This window comes from Pseudorca crassidens, chromosome 16, assembly GCF_039906515.1.
Source record: "Pseudorca crassidens isolate mPseCra1 chromosome 16, mPseCra1.hap1, whole genome shotgun sequence".
Classification (NCBI taxonomy): domain Eukaryota; kingdom Metazoa; phylum Chordata; class Mammalia; order Artiodactyla; family Delphinidae; genus Pseudorca; species Pseudorca crassidens.
Genome location: NC_090311.1, coordinates 72,065,504 through 72,086,369, shown reverse-complemented (window position 1 = coordinate 72,086,369; position 20,866 = coordinate 72,065,504). Strand labels below are relative to the sequence as shown.

At 42.5% G+C, this 20,866-nt stretch overlaps 1 protein-coding gene across 14 annotated transcripts in view; it reads right to left on the bottom strand.

The window, feature by feature from the left end:
• Nucleotides 1–20,866, bottom strand: part of ANK3 (ankyrin 3) — a 332,431-nt gene that overhangs the window by 183,170 nt on the left and 128,395 nt on the right. For all 14 annotated transcript variants that reach the window (XM_067710883.1, XM_067710881.1, XM_067710879.1 and 11 more), the window contains one exon: nt 2,388–2,486. In XM_067710883.1, the coding sequence (XP_067566984.1) occupies nt 2,388–2,486 (99 nt within the window). The remainder of the gene's footprint in view (nt 1–2,387; nt 2,487–20,866) is intronic.

The window sequence follows — 20,866 nt, the reverse complement described above, 5'->3', positions numbered from 1 at the left end:
AATACCAAGACAATGCAATGAGACCTCTCTTCAATTTACTTCCCCGGTCAGACAGTCTTGCATGGGGTCAACCTTCAACTTCCTTCATTCCTCCTCTCCAGGAAGCTTGTTTCTTTTACACTACATACATGTTTTTCAGGTTTAATAGTTACCAAGAAAAAGAAGTCCGGGTCTCCTGCTAAATACTCATGGCTGGGCTGTCTTTGGGTCACAGCACACAGCAGACAAATTACCCATCGGCTTCACGAGGGTAGGGGAAGCGTCTTGCTGTCTTGCTCTGTTAATCAGCTATGTCTGGCCCACAGTGGGCACTCAATAATCATTTACTGATTGAGGGAATACATGCAGGGGATAATAAAGTAGTGAATCCAGGAGCTACGGGAATCAAGTTCAGGTGACTGGGCCGGTTTTAGAAACATGGAGATCAGGATTCTTGGAAAGAGGAACCAGAGGATTGTGGGAGATACAATTACAGGACAGGGAAAACTCTTCGAAACCCTTAGAGAGGAGGATGTTTATGAGACCACATTTTGCTCTTACATGAAATGCTGAAAAAGAAAATCCCTGGCTAGAAGTTTAATGTTAATTGGAGCTCTGAGTTATACAGGCACACCTCATTTTATTGTTCTTCGCTTTATTGCTCTTTGCAGATATTGCTTTTTTTTTTTTTACAAATTGAAGACCGGTGGCAACCCTGCATCAGGCAAGACTATTGGCACCATTTTTCCAACAGCCTTTGCTCACTTTGTGTCTCTGTGTCACATTTTGGTAATTCTCGCAACATTTCAAACTTTTTCATTATTGTTTTATTTGTTATGGTGATCTCTGGTCAGTGATTTTTACGTTACTATTGCAAAAAGATTATGACTTGCTAAAGGCTCAGATGATGGTTAGCATTTTTAAGCAGTGAAGTATTTTTTAAATTTAAAGTATGTACATTTAAAAGAGGTAATGCTGTTGCACACTTAATGGACTATAGTATAAACATAACTTTTATATATACTGGGAAACAAAAAAATTCCTGTGACTCACATTTTCAATATTCGCTTTATTGCAGGGATCTAGAACTGAACCTGCAATATATCTGAGGTGTGCCTCTACTAGTAATGGCTGAGATTATTTCTGGTCTACTTTACGTCAACACAGTTTACAAACAATAGCTTGATCACTGCAACAACCCTTCAAGGTGGCCATTGATTGTATTTTCAGATAGAGAAATTACATGCAGAAGGTTACATCGCCGACCTAAGTCAACCAGCTAAGCTCACCATCCGGGATTCCCACTTGATTCTAAGTTTCACTTCTTTCCCCTCCCCACACAGTGCATCACACAGAACAAGCAACATGTCAAACACCAGGCTAGACTGATCTGTGTTTAAAAAAAATTTTTTTTTAAATTGTGGTAAAAAAAACACACTGTAAAATTTACTTTCTTAACCACTTTTAAGTGTACAGTTTAGTGGTGTTAACTGTATTCACACTGTTGTGTAACATCTCTAGAACTTTCATCTTGCAATATTACACTCTATCCCATTAAACAACAACTCCTCATTTCCCTGTCCCCCAAACCTCAGGCAACCACCATTCTACTTCTATTCTACTTCTATGATTGTCTACTCTTGATACCTCCTGTAAGTGGGATCATACAGTATTTGTTCTTTCGTGTCTGGCTTCCGTCACTTAGCTTAATGTCCTCAAGACTCATTCATGTTGCAGAATGTGACAGGATTTTCTTATAAGGCTGAATGATATTCCACTGTACATACACGGCACATTTTCTTTATCCATTTATCTGTCGATGGATAGGTGGGTTGCTTCCACCTCTTAGCTATTGGGAATAATGCTTCAATGAACCTGGTTGTGCAAATATGGCTTCAAGATACTGCTTTCAATTCTTTGGGGGTATATACCCCAAAGTAGAATTGCTGGATCATACAGTAGCTCTATTTTTACTTTTCTGAGGAACCTCCTTACTGTTTTCCATAGTGGCTGCACAATTTTACATTCCCACCAGCAATGTGCAAAGGGGTACAGATTTGTTTTTAAATAGAATAACCGTCAGTCTTAATATCAAACTGGCCCAACAGCCCTGCCTGCAATATCAAGTAGTGATTAACTGCTTAAAAATTTAACTCAACTAAAACTCTGGACATAGGTCTCAGTTTCTATAATTAAAGCCAGGTACTATTTAAACGTGTATTAAAGATTTATAAATAAGGATCATTATCCCATTGTACGAAGAATCAACTTAGCAGTCATTTTTTAAAGAGACTACAACAAAGGACATAAAGACTTAAGCCAGGGCTGCACTAGCAACAAAAGTACTAGGAGAAGTATTCCTGCTTCCTGAAAATAAGCGTAAGCAGGCACATAAGTTGCACTCTTACCCTTGTTTTGGCATCAATTTTAGCTCCTCGATCAAGCAATAGTTTTACCATATTGGCGTTTCCTCGTTTTGATGCAACATGTAAAGGAGTGATGTCATTCTGTGGAAGAACAGAGAAAAAAGTACAGTGTTACCTGAGTTTAACCAAAACGTTGCTTCCTAAACCTTCCCCAACACATCCTCACACTTTTCTTACCTTTTTAAAAAAATATCCATCGTGAATAGAATACTTCCCAACGTCTCTATCTGACGGTAATTTTACTCAGAAGGAGACCTCAAAAAGGGATGAATTTTAAGGGACACACTCTGTGGCGTAGGGTCCAAGTTTATTTCATTTGATTGACATTATTGATGGATGACATGGTGATAGTTTTTGTTCTAACGTCCTGCACATTTAAGTCAACATGTTTTCCTATCACTGTGTGTGATGCACACTGGCTACTGAATGGTTGACTCAGTGGCTGATTAGTCAGCTGAGACTTACTGAAAGGAGTGTCATGTTACTCAGAGCCTGCTCTGGGTCATCTGAGTACAAGTTGTCAAGGAGAGACAAGAGGAACTCAAACTGGGAAGTCTGTCAGTGCCCTACCCGGTCACAGGGCTTCCCATGCGCGATGGGCTAAAAAGCGTTCACAGGCATTTATTAGCAATTGCACAGAAAAATGACTGTGTTGCTTTTCTTTTTTTTTAAACTACTGTTGAGGGCTTCCCTGGTGGCGCGGTGGTTGAGAGTCTGCCTGCCGATGCAGGGGACACAGGTTCGTGCCCCGGTCCGGGAAGATCCCACATGCCGCGGAGCGGCTGGGCCCGTGAGCCATGGCCGCTGGGCCTGCGCATCCGGAGCCTGTGCTCCGCAACGGGAGAGGCCACAACAGTGAGAGGCCCGCGTACCAAAAAAAAAAAAAAAAAAAATTACTGTTGAGGAATAGACATATGGTCAGGACAATCTGACATTCCAATCAAGATCCCCTGGATACCACAGTCCTTTCCTCCACTCATCTGACAGGTGCTGTGATTATGTCCAGACTGTCAAGGAAATACGTGCACATAGTGAAAACAGTCTCTATTTTGGCTCCTTCTTCTTGTGTAGCAACAACATGGGTTTAAGGTCTGCAGTTCACAAAAGTCAATTACACGATAAACGAACGAGGCTCATGAGGGGTTACATTCTTGCCATGTGACGGCAGATACAATATAACAGCTACCGCGTATTGATTCACGTCCTGTGAGTTACGCTGCACTGCCTTAAACTCTTTACTATCTCACTTAGTTTTCACAATCCTCACAATGTCACGTACAATCTGAATCACGATGACCATCTTACAGGTTAGAAACAGCAGGCAAAACCAAGATTCAAATTAAAATATGACTCTTAAACTTATGCTTTTGACAAAAACGCTTTCAAATGAAAATTTTCAAACAGACACAAAGTTTGAGAGAAAGCCATAATGAGCTTCACGTACTCATCACTCTGGTTCAATAATTGTCAAACCTTGCCAATATCATTTCTTCTATACTCCCTACTATTTTTTCTGCCTGCAGAAGTTTAAGAGGAGAAGGAAAATCCTAGGCACCATATTATTTCACCCCCAATTACTGCAACTTAATTATCTCTAACAGATAAGGATATTTGTAAACAAATAATAACAATATCATTAATTTTATCTAAGTAAAAATAATTCTTTCAAAAAGCCAAGATCTGTCAGTGTTTTTACATTCTCCCATTATCCCCAATTTTCTCAGTACAGTGGTTCAGATTAGAATATCCACAACTTGCATTAGGTTGAAATGTCCCTTAAATCTCTTTTAAAATCTCCACAGATGCCCTATTCCACCTTCTTTTTTCCATGCCCATATATTTATTGATTAAACTGGGGAATTTACTGTGTAGTTGCATCCTCATGGAGAGCTGTTTAACACATTCTTTTGTGTTTTCTATAAGCTTTTCTAGTTAAATGCTTTTAGTCATTATACATTCTCCCATGTGAACAACTCTTTACCTCATTATTCTTAGGTGCTAAAGTATAAATCAGTCCCACAATAATTAGTTCGTTAAGTCAAAGAAGGAGAAAGAGATCTGAGTAAAAGAGATATGCCTTAGTCATGCTGGTGGGGAGTGGACAGGGCTAGTATCATTGCTCTAGACCAAGTGGTAGGCATACTTTTTCTGCAAAGGGCCAGATATCAAGTATTTCTGGCTTTGCAGGCCATACCATCTTCATTGCAATTTGTCAGTGCTGCCTTTGTAGCGATAAAGCAGCCCCACGTGACATGCACAGAAACGGGAGTGTCTGTGTTCCAATAAAACTTTATTTACAAAAACAGCTGGTGGGCTGGATTTGGCCTGTGGGCAGTAGTTGGTTGATCTCTGCTCTAGACCTATCAGCTTGTGGCTGATGGTTTCAACGGTGTGTAACAGGTGACAAAAGAGGAATTAAAACTATAGAGGCTGTGCATTGTATATGCTTTGGCCCTCTTTGGGGTGGATGATTTTGCGTATGAATGAAAGCTGGCAGAAAGAAACTTTCTGATGGTCTTGCTTGTCTCCGTTGTCTGAGTGCAAGTATGTAAATGAGCCAAGCAGCACTACGGATGAATTCTAGGCCTGAGACAGCAGATGCAGCATCAGATTAGGTCTATAGGAAACACAGTCCAACAGGAGAGCTTACCGAGCTCAGAGTGGGATACGACACAAAGACCTCATCACTCCCCAGCGTGAGTCAGGGCTGCCATGCTATTTCCCTTTAAAGATGTGCTCTTGCCTGGTGGAGAAGGACTTAATTAACCTTTATCACAAGTAGGCTAATTTTAGTGAGAGGAAAGAGCTCCATTTCTAATTTTGCTCTCTTCCATATTCATGGACTCTATCTTACGGTGATGTGTAGATGTCAAAAGAGTGCCTTGAAATTCAAACTCCCACATTTTTCTACACCGCTCTGACCCCTCCTAGAGTACTACTTTCTATTTCTACAGCACTTAATAAGTGTTGTAAATTACTTATGTAATTTCATTTTATCTTCACAACAATCTACTGAAGTAAGATATATATCATTAATCCCATTTGATCAATCAACTAAGGGATAGAACTGATCAGTAATCTGTATATTAAGAGACAACTAATGAGAGGCAGAATCAGCATCAGAATTCAGTTTTCTAGATCCTCGGGGTAGGGGGTGTGTGTGTGGTATTTCCAGTCAGGGATCATAAAGGCTTTGCCTAAAGACTAGGCTTCTCATGTTCGTCAAATGGAGCTTCTGAGTGAAACACATACTTTTGTATTCCCGAATCAGGTAGCGACTGCTTCCATCAATTAGGAAGAAGTCAAAATCAAAGTGGGACCTTTGGACCGGTCAACAGGACATTTCTATTTAGATTCCTCAGTTAACCAATAAAAATCTTTTATGCTCTACTAGGTACCAGGTCCACTGCTGCATTTCCATTATACAAGCGGGTCACAAAATTATGGAATCCCACCGAATCAAGAGTCCAATGATGTTAAAGACAAAAAGGCTTGTTTAGGAGAACCTCATTAGCCGCTCAGGACGCGCAAATGTGTGTCTGCTTTCTGGGATGCAGTTTGGCAGTATATATGAGGAACCTCCAAATCTACAACTGAGACAGGAGATAGATGGGCCCCAGGCTGGGCAGCTGGAGTTTGTCCCCTGTGGATAGATACTCCAAGATGAACATAATACAGGAGGGAGGAGAACCTGAGCCATGCCCAGGTAAAAGAGACCACATATTCCTCATTCTTGAGGTCAAGGAGACCTTCCCAACTACACGTGTGCAGAAAGCCTCCTAGGGGACCAAAAAGGGAGGGGGCACATCAGAGTAGGTGATGTCAACCTTCCCACAGGCCTCTGGGCTAATATCCAACTTGGCTAACAGATGCATGCGCACATAGGGTAGGACCCTGAGTTAAACCCAATACAGACTCAGAGCCAGGAAAAGCAAGATGCTTGGCCAGAGGAAACCCGGCAGAAATGCCCCATAAAAGTGATACAAACTACCACAAAGGCACGACTCTCTCTCTGAGTCTGCCCATGTGTGTCTATTCACACGTACTCTTTTTCCTCCTAATATGCAATTGACTTGTTTCACTACTTTCCGTCTCTCTGTGGAAACTCCTTTCTACAAAGCTGATGGGCCAGGGCCTTGTCATTGGCTACTGGCCCTCGTGACCTAGCGGCTAGGGTCCAGCACGCTCACTGCCGCGGCCTGACTTCAATCTCTGCCCAGATTGAAGTCCGGCTTCAAGCCGCTGCAGGCCGAGGCCACCCGAGATCACAACCACGTATACCAGGCAGAGGTTGGCTGCCGTGGTAGAAAGGGCGAGAGTGCTGAGACAGACCCAGATCCGAGGCCTAGGCATACTCCCTACGACTGAAGCGGATCCAGAATGAAAGACCCCTCAGCCCCAGCCTAACGTAACAAGCAACTGTAGCCGGCTCCTGAGGTCGGGCAGGAGCTTGGTGAGAGAGAGACTCTGTGCTACAGGGATACAGGTAGAGCTGAGCGGGGGAAGCGCACCAACCAGGGAGAATCTCTGACGGCTGGCCCTCACCCTCAGCGTAAGGCGGTGCAGCCCCGTCTAGAGGAACGTGAAACCTGTGCTGCAAACAAAATGGAAACTCAGCTCAGCTCTGGACTCAACCGGCTTGGGCTTCCACATGTACAGCCTGACAGGAGAAGAAAGACACATGCCGCTTCCAAGCAGGGATACTATTTTCCTCAGTGTCTGCAGTCTATCTAGTGGAACAGGGGAACGACATGCAACAAAGGTTAGGGAGTTTAGGTCAAACGGAAACACTTGATAAGAAAACCACACTGTCAGAAATGAAGCATTCCCAACCTAAATGTCTGTCAACAGAGGAATGGATAAAGAAGATGTGGTACATATATACAATGGAGTATTACTCAGCCATAAGAAAATGAAGTAATGCATTTGCAGCAACATGGATGGACCTAGAGATTATCATACTAAGTGAAATCAGACAAAGACAAATATCATATGATATCAGTTATACGTGGAATTAAAAAAATTGATATAAATGAACTTACTTACAAAACAGAAACAGACTCACAGACATAGAAAACAAACTTATGATTACCAAAGGGGAAAGGTTGGGGGGAGGGATAAATTAGGAGTTTGGGATTAACATATATACACTACTGTATATAAAATAGATAATCAACAAGGACCTAATGCATAGCACAGGGAAGTCTACTCAATATTCTGTAATAACCTATATAAGAAAAGAATCTGAAAAAGAGGGAATATATATATATATGTATAACTGAATCACTTTGCTGTACACTTGAAACTATCACAATATTGTAAATCAACTATACTCCAATATAAAATAAAAATTAAATAAAAATATAAAGTAAAAGTGAAAAAAAAACGAAATGAAGCATTCCTTTGATGGGCTCATCAGTAGACTTCACAGAGCTGAGGAGAGAATCAGTGAACTGAAAGATACACCAGTATGAATGATCCAAACTGAAACACAAAGAAAAAAGAAAAAAGAATGGAAAGAAAGAACAGAGCACCCAAGAGCTGTGGGATGATATAAAATAGCTGATTGGAGATGCATAAGCAAAAGAGAGAAAATAGGGCAGAAGAAATATTTGAAGAGATCATGGTAGGGAATTATCTCAAAATAGTGAAATATACCAAACCACACCTCTATGGACTTATATTCTCATCTGTATAATGGACATAATACCTCCAGTGCCTCCATCACAGGACTGCCAAGGGGAGAGATGAGATTAATTCAAAAAGAGAAAGGAAACTCACAGGCATTCCGTAACTCTTATCTCATTTAACCCACTCAACAACCCTAATAAGGGGTACTATCTATTTTCTTTCTTTATGTTACAGATGAGGAGAGTAAAACTCAAACAAATCAAAATAACTTGTTGGGCTTCCCTGGTGGCGCAGTGGTTGAGAGTCCGCCTGCCGATGCAGGGGACACGGGTTCGTGCCCCGGTCCGGGAGGATCCCACATGCCGCGGAGCGGCTGGGCCCGTGAGCCATGGCTGCTGGGCCTGCATGTCCGGAGCCTGTGCTCCGCAACGGGAGAGGCCACAACAGTGAGAGGCCCGCGTACCGCCAAAAAAAAAAAAAAAAAAAAAATTTAATTATTTAAAATGAGTTAATCTAATGATATAGATTTCCTGTAATCTTTCTAATGAATGCTGTAACTTTAATAACAGTCTATATTTTTTCTAACAGTCTACTAGTAAAATTCCTTACAAACAAAAAAATGAAGGTGGTTTATAGTTATAAATTTTCCACACTCATATCATTTCTAATAAATCTGAAATTAAATTAATCTCTGTGCTGAATACTTTTCTTTCCCCTCCAGAAAATAAATCATTCTTTCAGGCTTTGGAGATGTCAGTGAACTTGAAACTGTTAGTCTCTCAAGTATCCTACCCTCACTTGGCCTTCCAATAAATTAGATTCTTGCTGAAGTTTCAAACACGTCAAAAATGAAAATAATGTCTTTGAAGTTTCTAAAGAAAGATGGTTTGGAAAGAAATAAAGCCAGTCTAGTGCAAATGGCTTTATCTGTGTGCAGTATACTCGTTCTAAGGAGATGGAGCTCCTCCAGGGACCAGCAAGACCACAGCTACCCAGGGGCCAACATCCCGGCCTCAGCTTCCATCTGGCACTGCTGCTGGGGGCTGACGGTCACACACTGAGACATAAAAAATGAGTTAGAGGGTCTGGACGCACATCCTTGTTCTTCCATCTTACTCTCAGTAGGATCTGGGACAAAGGACTTCTTGGGATCTCAGTTCTCATCTGTAAAACTATCTATTCTTGTGGGTCTCAAATGATGCACTGTACATAAAAGTATTCTGTAAGCCAGGGGTCCCCAACCCCCGAGATCTGATGCCTGATGATCTGAGGAGGAGCTGATGTAATAATAATAGAAATAAAGTGCACAATAAATGTAATGCTCTTGAATCATCCCCAAACCATACCCCCCCCCGCCGCCCCCAAGTCCGTGGAAAAACTATCTTCCACGAAACCAGTCCCTGGTGCCAAAAAGGGTGGGGACCGCTGCTGTAAGCTGTAGATATGCTGTAAATTCAAGGTTATATTATTATGGGCTTATAAACATAAAGGTAGTTTTTACAAGCAAAAAACTTTTTGCGATTTCTGTGACTCAACTTTAGACAATTTATATGGAGACAAGATTTTCATAGCACGGCCTCAGTCAATGTTTTCTAATAGGCTCGATCAGAAGAATCACCTGAGGAACTTGTTAAAAAAACACAGATTGCGAGGCCCCATCCCTGAAGCACTGAATCCCGGTCCAGGGGAATGGGAAGATGCTGGCCAGCTAGGGAAAACCGGCTGCAAGGCCGGTTGGAGGCTATGAGAAAATGGTTTTTCATTTTCAAACTCAGAGGGACGTGCTCCTTGGACAAGCCTGCCTTGTATTTCTTACCAGAAAACGTACATGATACCTTTTCGTCATAAAGCCATTACGTTTCTAAATATCGAGAGTCCATTTCAAAGCATGATCGTTAGGGGTTCAAAAATGCAGGACTGATAGAGATAATAAATAACATGTAGTGGCAATATGAATGCATTGCCTTTTAGAATGAATTTGATCATGTGTCAGTTTTTTTAAGTTTGCTCATCTTTCAATTAAAACGTCCTTAAATGCGAGATGGGATTTCGTAGTGAGTTAAAAACAAAGAAACCTTTAAAATCTTGAAAAATGTATTTAATTCATTTTGCAACTGGTGCAGGCAGCAAACGAGTAGCCAGCTGGTCGAAGAGAGACTACTGGCAGTTCTGGTTTTCCTGGGATGACCCTGGATTAAGTCCAAAGCCCGGTACACACTCCCTCTGACGTTAGAATATCATGAACTACACAGTCTGAATGTCGTTTATTTTACGTGCTTGTTTTTATTGTCTTATTTTACTTGACTGATTTACTTTGCTGTTCTTAGCTCAAGCTCTGCCACCTTGAAGCCGTACAGTTTAATTGAAACACAAGTTATTTAACTTCTCGCTCCCTGGTGTAAAATGGAACTCATACCCACATCTCACGGGATAACTGTGAAGAATAAAGGAAATAATGTATAGGAAACTTACTGGAGTACGTAGTCATAAATGAAAGCCATTTCCTAAATTAGTTTGAATTTTGGATAAGTTTTTTCCACCTCCTATTTCAAAGTCTCAGTAGTAAGAGCGGAAAGGACCCTCAGGGTCTTCCAGTCCAACCAACTCTGAGGGGTGCATCATGGGGGAAGCTTGCTGCCCGCTGCAGAGCAGTCCCAGAGTGAACACGAACTGCCCGGCCCTTCTTTCCCATCTGGGGACGTTCCCATCTCTCCATCTCTTGGCTGTAAAGAGATGATCAATCCAGCAATGCTGTCTCAGAGGGGGCACCACTGGCATTCTGGTTGGGACACTGTCACTGGCATGAGGATGTCCCACGCACTGAAGGGGGTTTAGCTATCCCAGCCCTGCCCCATTACATGCCAGCCATCATTCCACTTCTCCATTTAAAGACCTGTAAGAACAGAGAGTCGAATGGCGGTGACCAGGGGCTGCGGGGTAGTGGATGAGTTGGGGAGATGTCGTTTAGGGGTACAAACTTGCAAATAGTAGATAAATAAGTTGTGGAGATCTAATCTACAGCATAATGATTATAGTCAACAAGACTGTATTATCAACTTCAAAGTTGCTAAGAGACTAGATCTTAACCTTTCTCACCCCAAAAAAGAAATGATAATTATATATGTTAGAGTTATTAGCTAACAAAAACTGTAGTAATCATATTGCAATATACAAATATATCAAACCAACACACTGTATACCTCAAACTTATACAGTGTATCATGTCAATTACCTCAAAAACAAACAAACAAACCAAAAATGCTGCAATTACTCCCTTCTACCTGCAGGATCCAGGCCAGTGCCCTCAGCCCAGCCAGGGGTTCGGGGAGTCCCTCCCCACAGGCTTGGACTCGCCATTCATCTCCAGCCTCATTTCACATGTGCAAATGGGCCTCAGCCTCCACTTCCTGGAGCTGAGTCTAATCCTTTCATGTCCATCACAGCTTAGCTTTTCAATTTTTTTTTTCAACTATGATAGTCCATGCTGATCTCCTCCCTGAACTTGTTTTCTTGGAACCTACCGCTTTGACTTGTGAGAGAGCCAATAAAGGATCGCGCATGTGTCCCCAATTCACCTCTCTGCAACGTTTGGTTCTTCAAAGTCCTAAACGCTTCGCTCTAGGTGCCCCTTCGCCCTTCCTGTATATGCTTCAAACCACCAGAGGAACAAGAGCAAGATTTTCTCATGAAAGAACTAAGATGCCCAGGAGGGGACCAGGGTGCATCTGAGCTCATCCAAGTGCACCTTCTGACAACAGGAAGTGTGAACAATGGTCCGAATGTTCAGTGGAGGGCCGCAGTGGAGGAAATGAAAATTCTACAGCTAATGAATTATTCCCTTTTAAAGTGCAAATGAATAAAGCGAGCACTGCCAACTCCTAACTTAATAGAACTTTATTTCACGGAATTTCAAAATAGGATTTATTCGGGTCATTTAAACATGTTCTCAGAGCAACAATTCTAGAGCTGTACTGCAGGAAGCAGGGCATATATTCAAAGACGAAAAGTGAAACAAAGGGAAATATGTACCTTCCAATTTCTATGATCTTTTTTTACTGGCGTTCTTACTGTCTCAAACAACGTCATGTTAATCATTTGGTAAAGGCTGCCCTTCTCATGCTGACAGACACAACACAAACACTGTAACTCCAACATTCTGGGACGCACCATGTCTGACCAGCTCCAGAAGTACTCTCGAGAGCTGACGTGATGCCACTTGCTTGACATGTGTCACGCTTGACAGGTGACTGTGTCTTACACTGATGGGTCTCCTCCCAGATGTAAGCATTAATCACCACCACCAGCACAAACATGGCTAGGACCCTGGCCCACACGCTAAGCAATTCATATGGACTATTTCGTGCGGTCACAATGATGCTATGCATTGGGTACTATTTTCGGACCCATTTTACGGGTGACAAAGCTGAAGAAGCATGAATAACTTGCCCAGGAGCACAGAAAGTAAGCCACAGTACCAGTGTGGAACTCCAGCAGCCTGACTGCCTTGCTGTTTGCTTTGACACTGTACTATACCTACTCTCTTCTGCGAAAGGCCTCCATCCCTGTCAGATAAGGTGGTCAGGCAGAAGGGAAGGGCTTGTGGTTGATTGATCTCTCTCCTATCTGGCTAATAAGAAAAACGCAGGGCTTCGCTGGTGGCGCAGTGGTTAAGAATCCGTCTGCCGATGCAGGGGACGTGGGTTCGAGCCCTGGTCCGGGAAGATCCCACATGCCGCGGAGCAACTAAGCCCATGCACCACAACTACTGAGCCCGCGTGCTGCAACTACTGAAGTCCACATGCCTAGAGCCCGTGCTCCGCAACAAGAGAAACCACCGCAATGAGAAGCCCGTGCACTGCAAGGAAGAGTAGCCCCCGCTCGCCACAACTAGAGAAGGTCCATGTGCAGCAATGAAGGCCCAACACAGCCAAAAATAAATAAATAAAATAAATAAATTTTTTAAAAAAAAGAAAAGAAAAATGCAGCCTACATGATGAAGAGGCTTGCCCTGGACCACATCAGTGATCGATGACACAGCCAGGATGAGAGCCAGGGCTCCAGCATGCATCTGAGAACTTTCCTCCTCAGTCTAGGCTGCTACAGCTTAGAAACTTCAGCTCCTCAGACAACAACACACATCCCATACCACAGGGTAGGATGTTAATAAGCTCCAATGTACTCATGGGTTTAAGACAAAAACATTCCCTTAAAAAATTATATAGGAGATTCTCCTTTGATGTGGCATTCAGGGGATTAAATGAAAAAGGCAGGAACAAGATTGCATGGCATGCAGAGAGCAATTCTCTAGAAAAGGTCTATCTCTCACCACTCTGGCCTCCGCTTACTTACTGGTTTTGTTCTTCCTGAGATGTTAATATCACCATGGTAACAAGAATATGGGTAATGCAGTAACCACACTGAGACTTCTCCATAACTCACATTTCTTTGCTAAAGGCTCCCAAATCTCCATTTTCATTCCAAAGGAGGTTTATATAACCCATTAAAAATGTCTTTACAGGAATAAAGACATAGACCTACTAGAGAACGGACTTGAGGATATGAGGAGGGGGAAGGGTAAGCTGTGACAAAGCGAGAGAGAGGCATGGACATATATACACTACCAAACGTAAGGTAGATAGCTAGTGGGAAGCAGCCGCATGGCACAGGGAGATCAGCTCGGTGCTTTGTGACCGCCTGGAGGGGTGGGATAGGGAGGGTGGGAGGGAGGGAGACGCAAGAGGGAAGAGATATGGGAACACATGTATACGTATAACTGTTTCACTTTGTTATAAAGCAGAAACTAACACACCATTGTAAAGCAATTATACTCCAATAAAGATGTAAAAAAAAGTGTCTTTAATGCTGTTGAACCTATACTAGGAGATAAACATAACTTATTTTATATTTGAAAACACGTATCAATAAAAATGAATGAGTACGTGTGTGTGTGCGTGTGTGTGTGTATGTGTGTGTGTGTTTGGGCTTTATAAGGACAGACATCTAAACGTTAACAAAATAGGACCCTTATGGGCGGTTTTTCTTTTCTTTCTTTTGCTTTGTTGTATTTTATTTTAAAAATAAATTGTATAATGCAGGGAAAATATTTTTTTTTAATGTGTTTGCAATGGCATCGCCACACAAACTACAGTAGCGTCTCCGGAAGCCCTGGACCCTTATGAAAACACTACAAAAGTCACCCTCCTGCTGAAGCGATGCTCACCTCTTCTCCACGTTTGAGTGGCTGATGATCTAGCACTGGCTGGTGGTGGCCTTGATTGGGCTTTGATAGCTCAGAAACGGAGGCTCTGCTTCAAACACCCTTAACTGAACGAAGCCGGGCAGCAGACCTTGGTGACTAGCCCTTTGTTCTAGGCGTGTCTTCCAAGGTCCGCTACGCTGCTGAATCGCAAGACTCGTGGCTGCTCAAATCAACTTGCCTCTCAGCGTCTGACATTCAATACTTGGGTTCGGTGCACTTGCCTCTACCCCTCTAACAGAATCCTGTGGATTTCCCATCCCCCTTCATGCAGCTCACATCAGTTTGGGAAGTGGGTCCCTAACACCAAGTGAGGCTCAGCCTGAAATTCTGATAGACCAGGGAGAGGACTGGGGCTTGAGGAAAGCAGGTTTGAATAGGTACTGGGTGCCCAGGAATAGTGGATAAGGAGGCCTGGAAGTTATCTGTTGATTCATTCTTGAATTCAACAAATATATATCGAGTCCTTCCCAGTGCTAGGTAGTGGGTTACACTCCAGGGATCCCCAAATGTGTAATAACACGTAGGTCTGCCCTCGAGGAACTCAGAGTCCTGCAGGGGAGGTGAAGCACAGGGTGTGTGGGGCGTATTTCACGACACCTCTACTTTAGCCTGAATAGGACTGTTCCGCTCATGCACGCACAATGCTTAACAAGGAAGCTGGGACTTACTAAACACTCAAATCACGACTATTTTATATCATGATTACTACACATTTTTACCTACAGAAGAAAGGAAGAAAATGAGCATCTGCTGAGCACTTATTCTGCAGCAGGCAACGTCCTGGATGCTTTCATGGTACCACCCTCTGGCTTAATGGAATGCAGCTCCGTCAGTACGTGAAAGGTACCACTCAGGGAGGCAGATCAAGGGCTGCCAGGCAGCAAAAATACAGGTCCTGCCTGCCCCCAGTACCTTGAGGAATGGTTCTCTGAAATAAAATGCCTACCTCTCTTACAAAATCTACATGGCAAGAGACACATTCTCCACGGCTGAGTCCTTCACCGGAGGATTGAAAAGAAGAAGTTCACGTTAAAGTCATTATCACAGAGGCAGGAATGTGGTAAGCATTTGGAAAGAGGATATTTACCAGGTGAGGAAAGATGTCCCGTGGAGGAGCTGGGGATAGAGGGTGAATAAGGCATCTCAGCCTGCAAGGGGCTTAGGTAATAAACACAGTGTGCAAGACAAACACTCGCACAGAATTAAGTTTCAAGGCCAATCACGGGACAGGACCAACAGGGCACGATGAGCACACACACTGGGGCAAGGAGGGGAGTGACCTATTGTAGGGGGTCAGAGAAAGCGTCTTTGAGGAACGGGATACAAGCATCTTTTACCCAGATTAAAAAACAGAGGCTCACAGAAGTAACTGCGGCATTAATCTCTGGCAATTGGAGACCTCTCTTGAGACCTATCTCAATCTCTGATATTTCTGAACTCTCCATGGCATGAACTGGGGAGAAATGACTATGTTCAAGTTGCCAGCAGTATTTTTAGTCCTCTTTGGAAGAAGATTTCAGTTTTATTGCTGTTGGTGGTCACGGCGGTCTCTGCTTACATGATGGGAAAGGCGGCAATCTGCTTTTGGAGCCGAAAGGGGCGAGTCTATTAGGAGTAAAACTGCTCCTGCTGAAAGCATCACTTTCCTTGGAGGGGAAGGTGGCATTTAGAGATAATTATGACGCCGAAGGGAAGGAGGCCTGAGCCTGATGGTGTCTCAGCTCTGCTCGAAAGAACTTTCTGTGATGATGGAAATGTTACGTATACAGTGTTAATACAATGGCTGCTAGCCACACGTGGAAACTGGGCACCCGAAATGTGGTTCTGGGGAATGAGGCATAGAAGTTTACATTTAATTTAAATGAAAGTTAGTACTCAGTTGTTAGTGGCTACTGAATTAAGAGAGCCCAGGTGTAGAGGAAATGGGGTTCCCCCTCTCTCTGGGACCAGAGACTAGGTTAAGGGGCTTAGACTCTGACCAGAAGAGACATAGTGTTTGGTAAAAGGGGTTCTCGCTAAGGGAAGTAAGAGAGACTCTCCAACACAGTGGCTTCAGGGGGCTCACAAGGGAGCCCTTTCTTGAGGAAGGGGTCATAGCCCACGGACTTTGGGGACAGTGTTATCCAGAACAGGTCCTTCAGCTCTGCCTTTTTTTTTAAATCTCATTTTTAAAAATTAATTTTTACTGGCATATAGTTTCTTTACAATGTTGTGTTAGTTTCTGCCTACAGCAAAGTGAATCAGTTACACGTATACATATATCCACTCTTTTTAAAATTTCCTTTCCACTTAGGTCACCAGAGAGCACTGAGTTCCCTGTGCTATACAGTAGATTCTCATTAGTTATCTATTTTATATATAATAGTGTATATATGTCAATCCTAATCACCCATTTCATCCCTCCCCCTCCCCCCCGTAACCATAAGTTTCTGCTCTACGTCTGTGACTCTATTTCTGCTTTGCAAATAAGTTCATCTGTACCATTTTTCTAGAGTCCACATATATGTGATTATTATATGATACTTGCTTTTCTCTTTCTGACTTACTTCACTCTGTATGACAATCTCCAGGTCCATCCATGTCTCTGCAAATGGCACTATTTCATTCCTTTATATGCCTGAGTAATAAGCTCTGCCTTTCTGTTCTGAACTCCCTTCATCAATCCCAAAGTTTTTAGAGAAGTCTTGTTGGGTACTAGAGCCAAGACTTAGTTGTGCTTTGGGGAATTAAGAGAGAGAGACTTTTTGGTATGGTTGAGCACATGGGGGCCTCAACAAATTAGTAGCGTCAGGTCAGTGGCTTACTTGAGTCTGGACTTCCAGGTCTAGCTTACAGGGGAAGTTCTTTAATATTTGCTAGAATGAATTTAACTGAGAAAGGAAGTCTCCAGATAATGTTTATCCATGGACGTCGTTTTGCTTATGCATGTGCTGACCCCGTGTCGACCTCTTATTTGGGCAGAACGTAAAACCTGACACTTGTATGTTTCCATCAACAGGTTTAGGAGTTCAACTGTCTAAAAACACTGCTCTCCCTTTAACAAAAAGAACTTTAGATAAAGTAGCCTTTATCTAAGAACTTTAGATAAAGTAGCCTTTCTTATGACATAATTGAGTTCCAAATGTGGCCGAGCCCCTGCTAAAGCTTTGTTCAAAACAACTGCTATTTGAGAAAGGCAGTCCAGTTGCACATGTTAACTAGTCACAGATCTGTGGCACACGTGCCAAGTTCTATCACACGCAATTAGAGCATCACACAGCTAAGTACCTGGGCCATAGTGTCTCTGCCTCCCTGGGCAAGGCGCCTTCACAGATGGAGACTTAGGCAGTATGGGGTAGTAGGAATGGAACCTTTTGAAATGTAGCTATTAAAGATACTGTCAACTATGAAACTGTTCTTTTTTTTTCTTTTTTTCATTAAAGTGTAGTTAATTTACAACGTTATGCTAATTTCTGCTGTATAGCAACGTGACTCAGTTATACACATATATACATTCTTTTTCTATATTCTTTTCCATTATGGTTTATCCCAGGAGATTGGATATAGTTTCCTGTGCTATACGGTAGGACCTTGTTGTTTTTCCATTTTAAATTTCATAGTTTGCATCTGCTAACCCCAAACTCCCAGTCCATCCCTCTCCCTCCCCCACTCCCACCTGGCAACCACAAGTCTGTTCTCTATGTCTGTGGAAACTCACTGCTCTTAATACAATGATTCACATGATATAAAAATCACATGTGAATTATTTCACACACAAAAAAACCTGTCTCTATAGATAACTAAGATTTCCTTTGTCAAAAAGTGAAAACTATATAACCCGTGCTTCCTTTTCTACTACATGTATAAAAGCCCTTAAAGCCTAAATTTAAGGGCTTTGTATTCACTAGCTCTTTCCAGTTGCTTAGTAACATTTACTTTTTCTGCTTCATCCTTACATGTTTTACTTTGTATATTTTAATCTGTAAACCTCCTGAAATCCTTTTGGAAACAAATGAGTTATAGCACTCAAACACATAAATCCGTAATCCTTTCAGAGATCAGAACAAAAAAGTACTACATACCAAGACCAATAGAAGGATATTTTACTCAATTATCTTCCCCAGATGGGAAGTTAAATAATAATTTACAAGAGAAAGGTTAATGACCAGAGTGCAGATTAAGTTAGGTGGTCCACTGTATTTGATGAAAAAATGTCTTAGCTAGCAAAGCATTCATCTATCTTCTTCAATGAAGGGAATTTTGCAGGCATCCAATAATATAATTTGGCCTTTACCTACTCCAGGGCATCAATGCTCCTTACTGGAAAGTGAATCAGGAGCAGCTCTGGTGTGTCTTACTTACATTCTCTTCCCCAAGAGAGCCAGGATGACTTGCTAAGAGAGCAAGGGTCACGCATAAATTCAGATGGTGTCAAGGCCATCTCAGCAGACACAATTCAGAGAATGCAGCATGCTGACACTGCACTGCAGTCTTCAGCAGCTATTCTATTAACTCCCTGCTGTGGACGCTTGAGGCTGAACAGGTCTGGATAATCCGAAAGGAAATATTTAAGAAGTCAGACAGGAGATCTTATGCAATACATAAACACGGCAAACACAAAAATCAAAATTCACATTATAATAAAAATCTAAGGAAAGGTGTTAATAGAACCAGTAAGTATCCTATAAATCAGTCACCATCACTGCTGCTCGGGGGTATACATTCACCACTGGCTACGATCTGTTTTCTTGCTGCCTGAATTAGCCAGCACTACAAAGAAGCATAGAAACAATCCATTCTACTGTGTTCTCTCTTTAGTCACACCGCGTTTGGTTCTGCCTCGTACCTGCCTCGTATCTGCACATGCACTACACGCAGGAAATGATTCCAGAAGGGTTATCCCTACTCCTATCCCCAGCTCTCTTCACCAGCAGGTAGCTATTCTTGAGGTCACGCCCTCAGCCCACAAAGAACTACAAGACTGTATCCGCCTTTCTTCAATGCTCTGTCCCAGCCAGGAAGCAGAAATCACAGAGGTTGCTGCTGTCATTTTGTAACTTGACCTCTAACCTTCGAATCGATACCTCTATCTCAACCCAGTTCCTGAAGCATACGATTTATGGTTATGATTTGCGCCTAGTTCTTTGCAACTGAGGCTTCATGATCCTTCCTTTATTGTTTTGACCAGGCAAAATCTGATCCCATCTGTGTTCTAGGGCATCTTACTTTCACCTGCTGCATCCCTGAGAGAACTCTGACCTAGAAGGACCCCACTCGAGTTGGGAAGGGCGAGGTCTCTGTAATACAAAAGGCTAAACGCTGGATTGTTACATAACAAAATGACTGGAGATTTGGAACCTACAGTGGGTTTCTGGAGGCAACTAGCAGTTGCCTCCAATTAAGCTTTTCATGAAGACCAGTTCTGCTCAGACATCCTACTGCAAGCCATCCATCACGTATGGAGGGAAGCATGTGTCGTAGGGTGTAAGCAACAGTACAGGCCTCCTAGTAAGTATGATTAACTTCCACCACAGCCTTCAGTTCAGAATGCTATGAGGCCTCGTTAATGAGGAATGTCTGGAGAAAATGCTTTTCCAAATCAGCAAAAAAGTCTGAATTTTAACATATTTTAAACAAAAGCACACTGTGACTTTTAAATCACATATGGTAATTCAGACAAGGTTAACAAGGTAACAACGTGGGTCTGAGGTCTCCACTTTTTTTTTTTAAACATCTTTATTGGAGTATAATTGCTTTACAATGGTGTGTTAGTTTCTGCTGTATAACAAAGTGAATCAGCTATACATATACATATAACCTCATATCCCCTCCCTCTTGCGTCTCCCTCCCACCCTCCCTATCCCACCCCTCTAGGGGGTCACAAAGCATGGAGCTGATCTCCCTGTGCTATGCGGCTGCTTCCCAGTAGCTATGGATTTTACCTTTGGTAGTGTATATATGTCCATGCCACTTGCTCACTTCGTCCCAGCTTCCCCTTCCCCCTCCCCGTGTCCTCAAGTCCATTCTCTATGTCTGTGTCTTTATTCCTGTCCTGCCCCTAGGTTCTTCAGAACCCTTTCTTGTGTGTGTTTTTTTTTAGCTTCCATAGTGTCCACTCATCTTTAATCAATAAATTAGCATCATTTGTAATTACCATAGTCATTGTTTTAATGTAAATTGATGCTTTGGAATTGTTTGAAGGAGTCTGAAAATACTGCAATTTGTCCTCTTAAATTGCTTAAACATGACCCCAATCTCCTTATTTTCAGCAGCATCAGGAAATTTCTGAACAATGGCACAAAGACAAAACTTCAGACACTACCCTGACATGAATTTTCCAAATGTCCTAATTAGAAGATGTGACTTAATGAGGTTTCCTGTGAGTTAGAGATATAAAACCAGAAGGATGCATCTTACAGACACGAGCTTCAGTTTTCACATCGGCGTGCCCTGTATATACATGACTTAAAGAAGTACTTAACTTTGTCCTTCAAAATGTCACACTAGGCCTCGGGTCTGCCATGTTGCTGAAACCCAAGGATGCTGTTCGTGCAATAAGAACATGGCTCTAGAGTGACATGAGCTGCCTCAT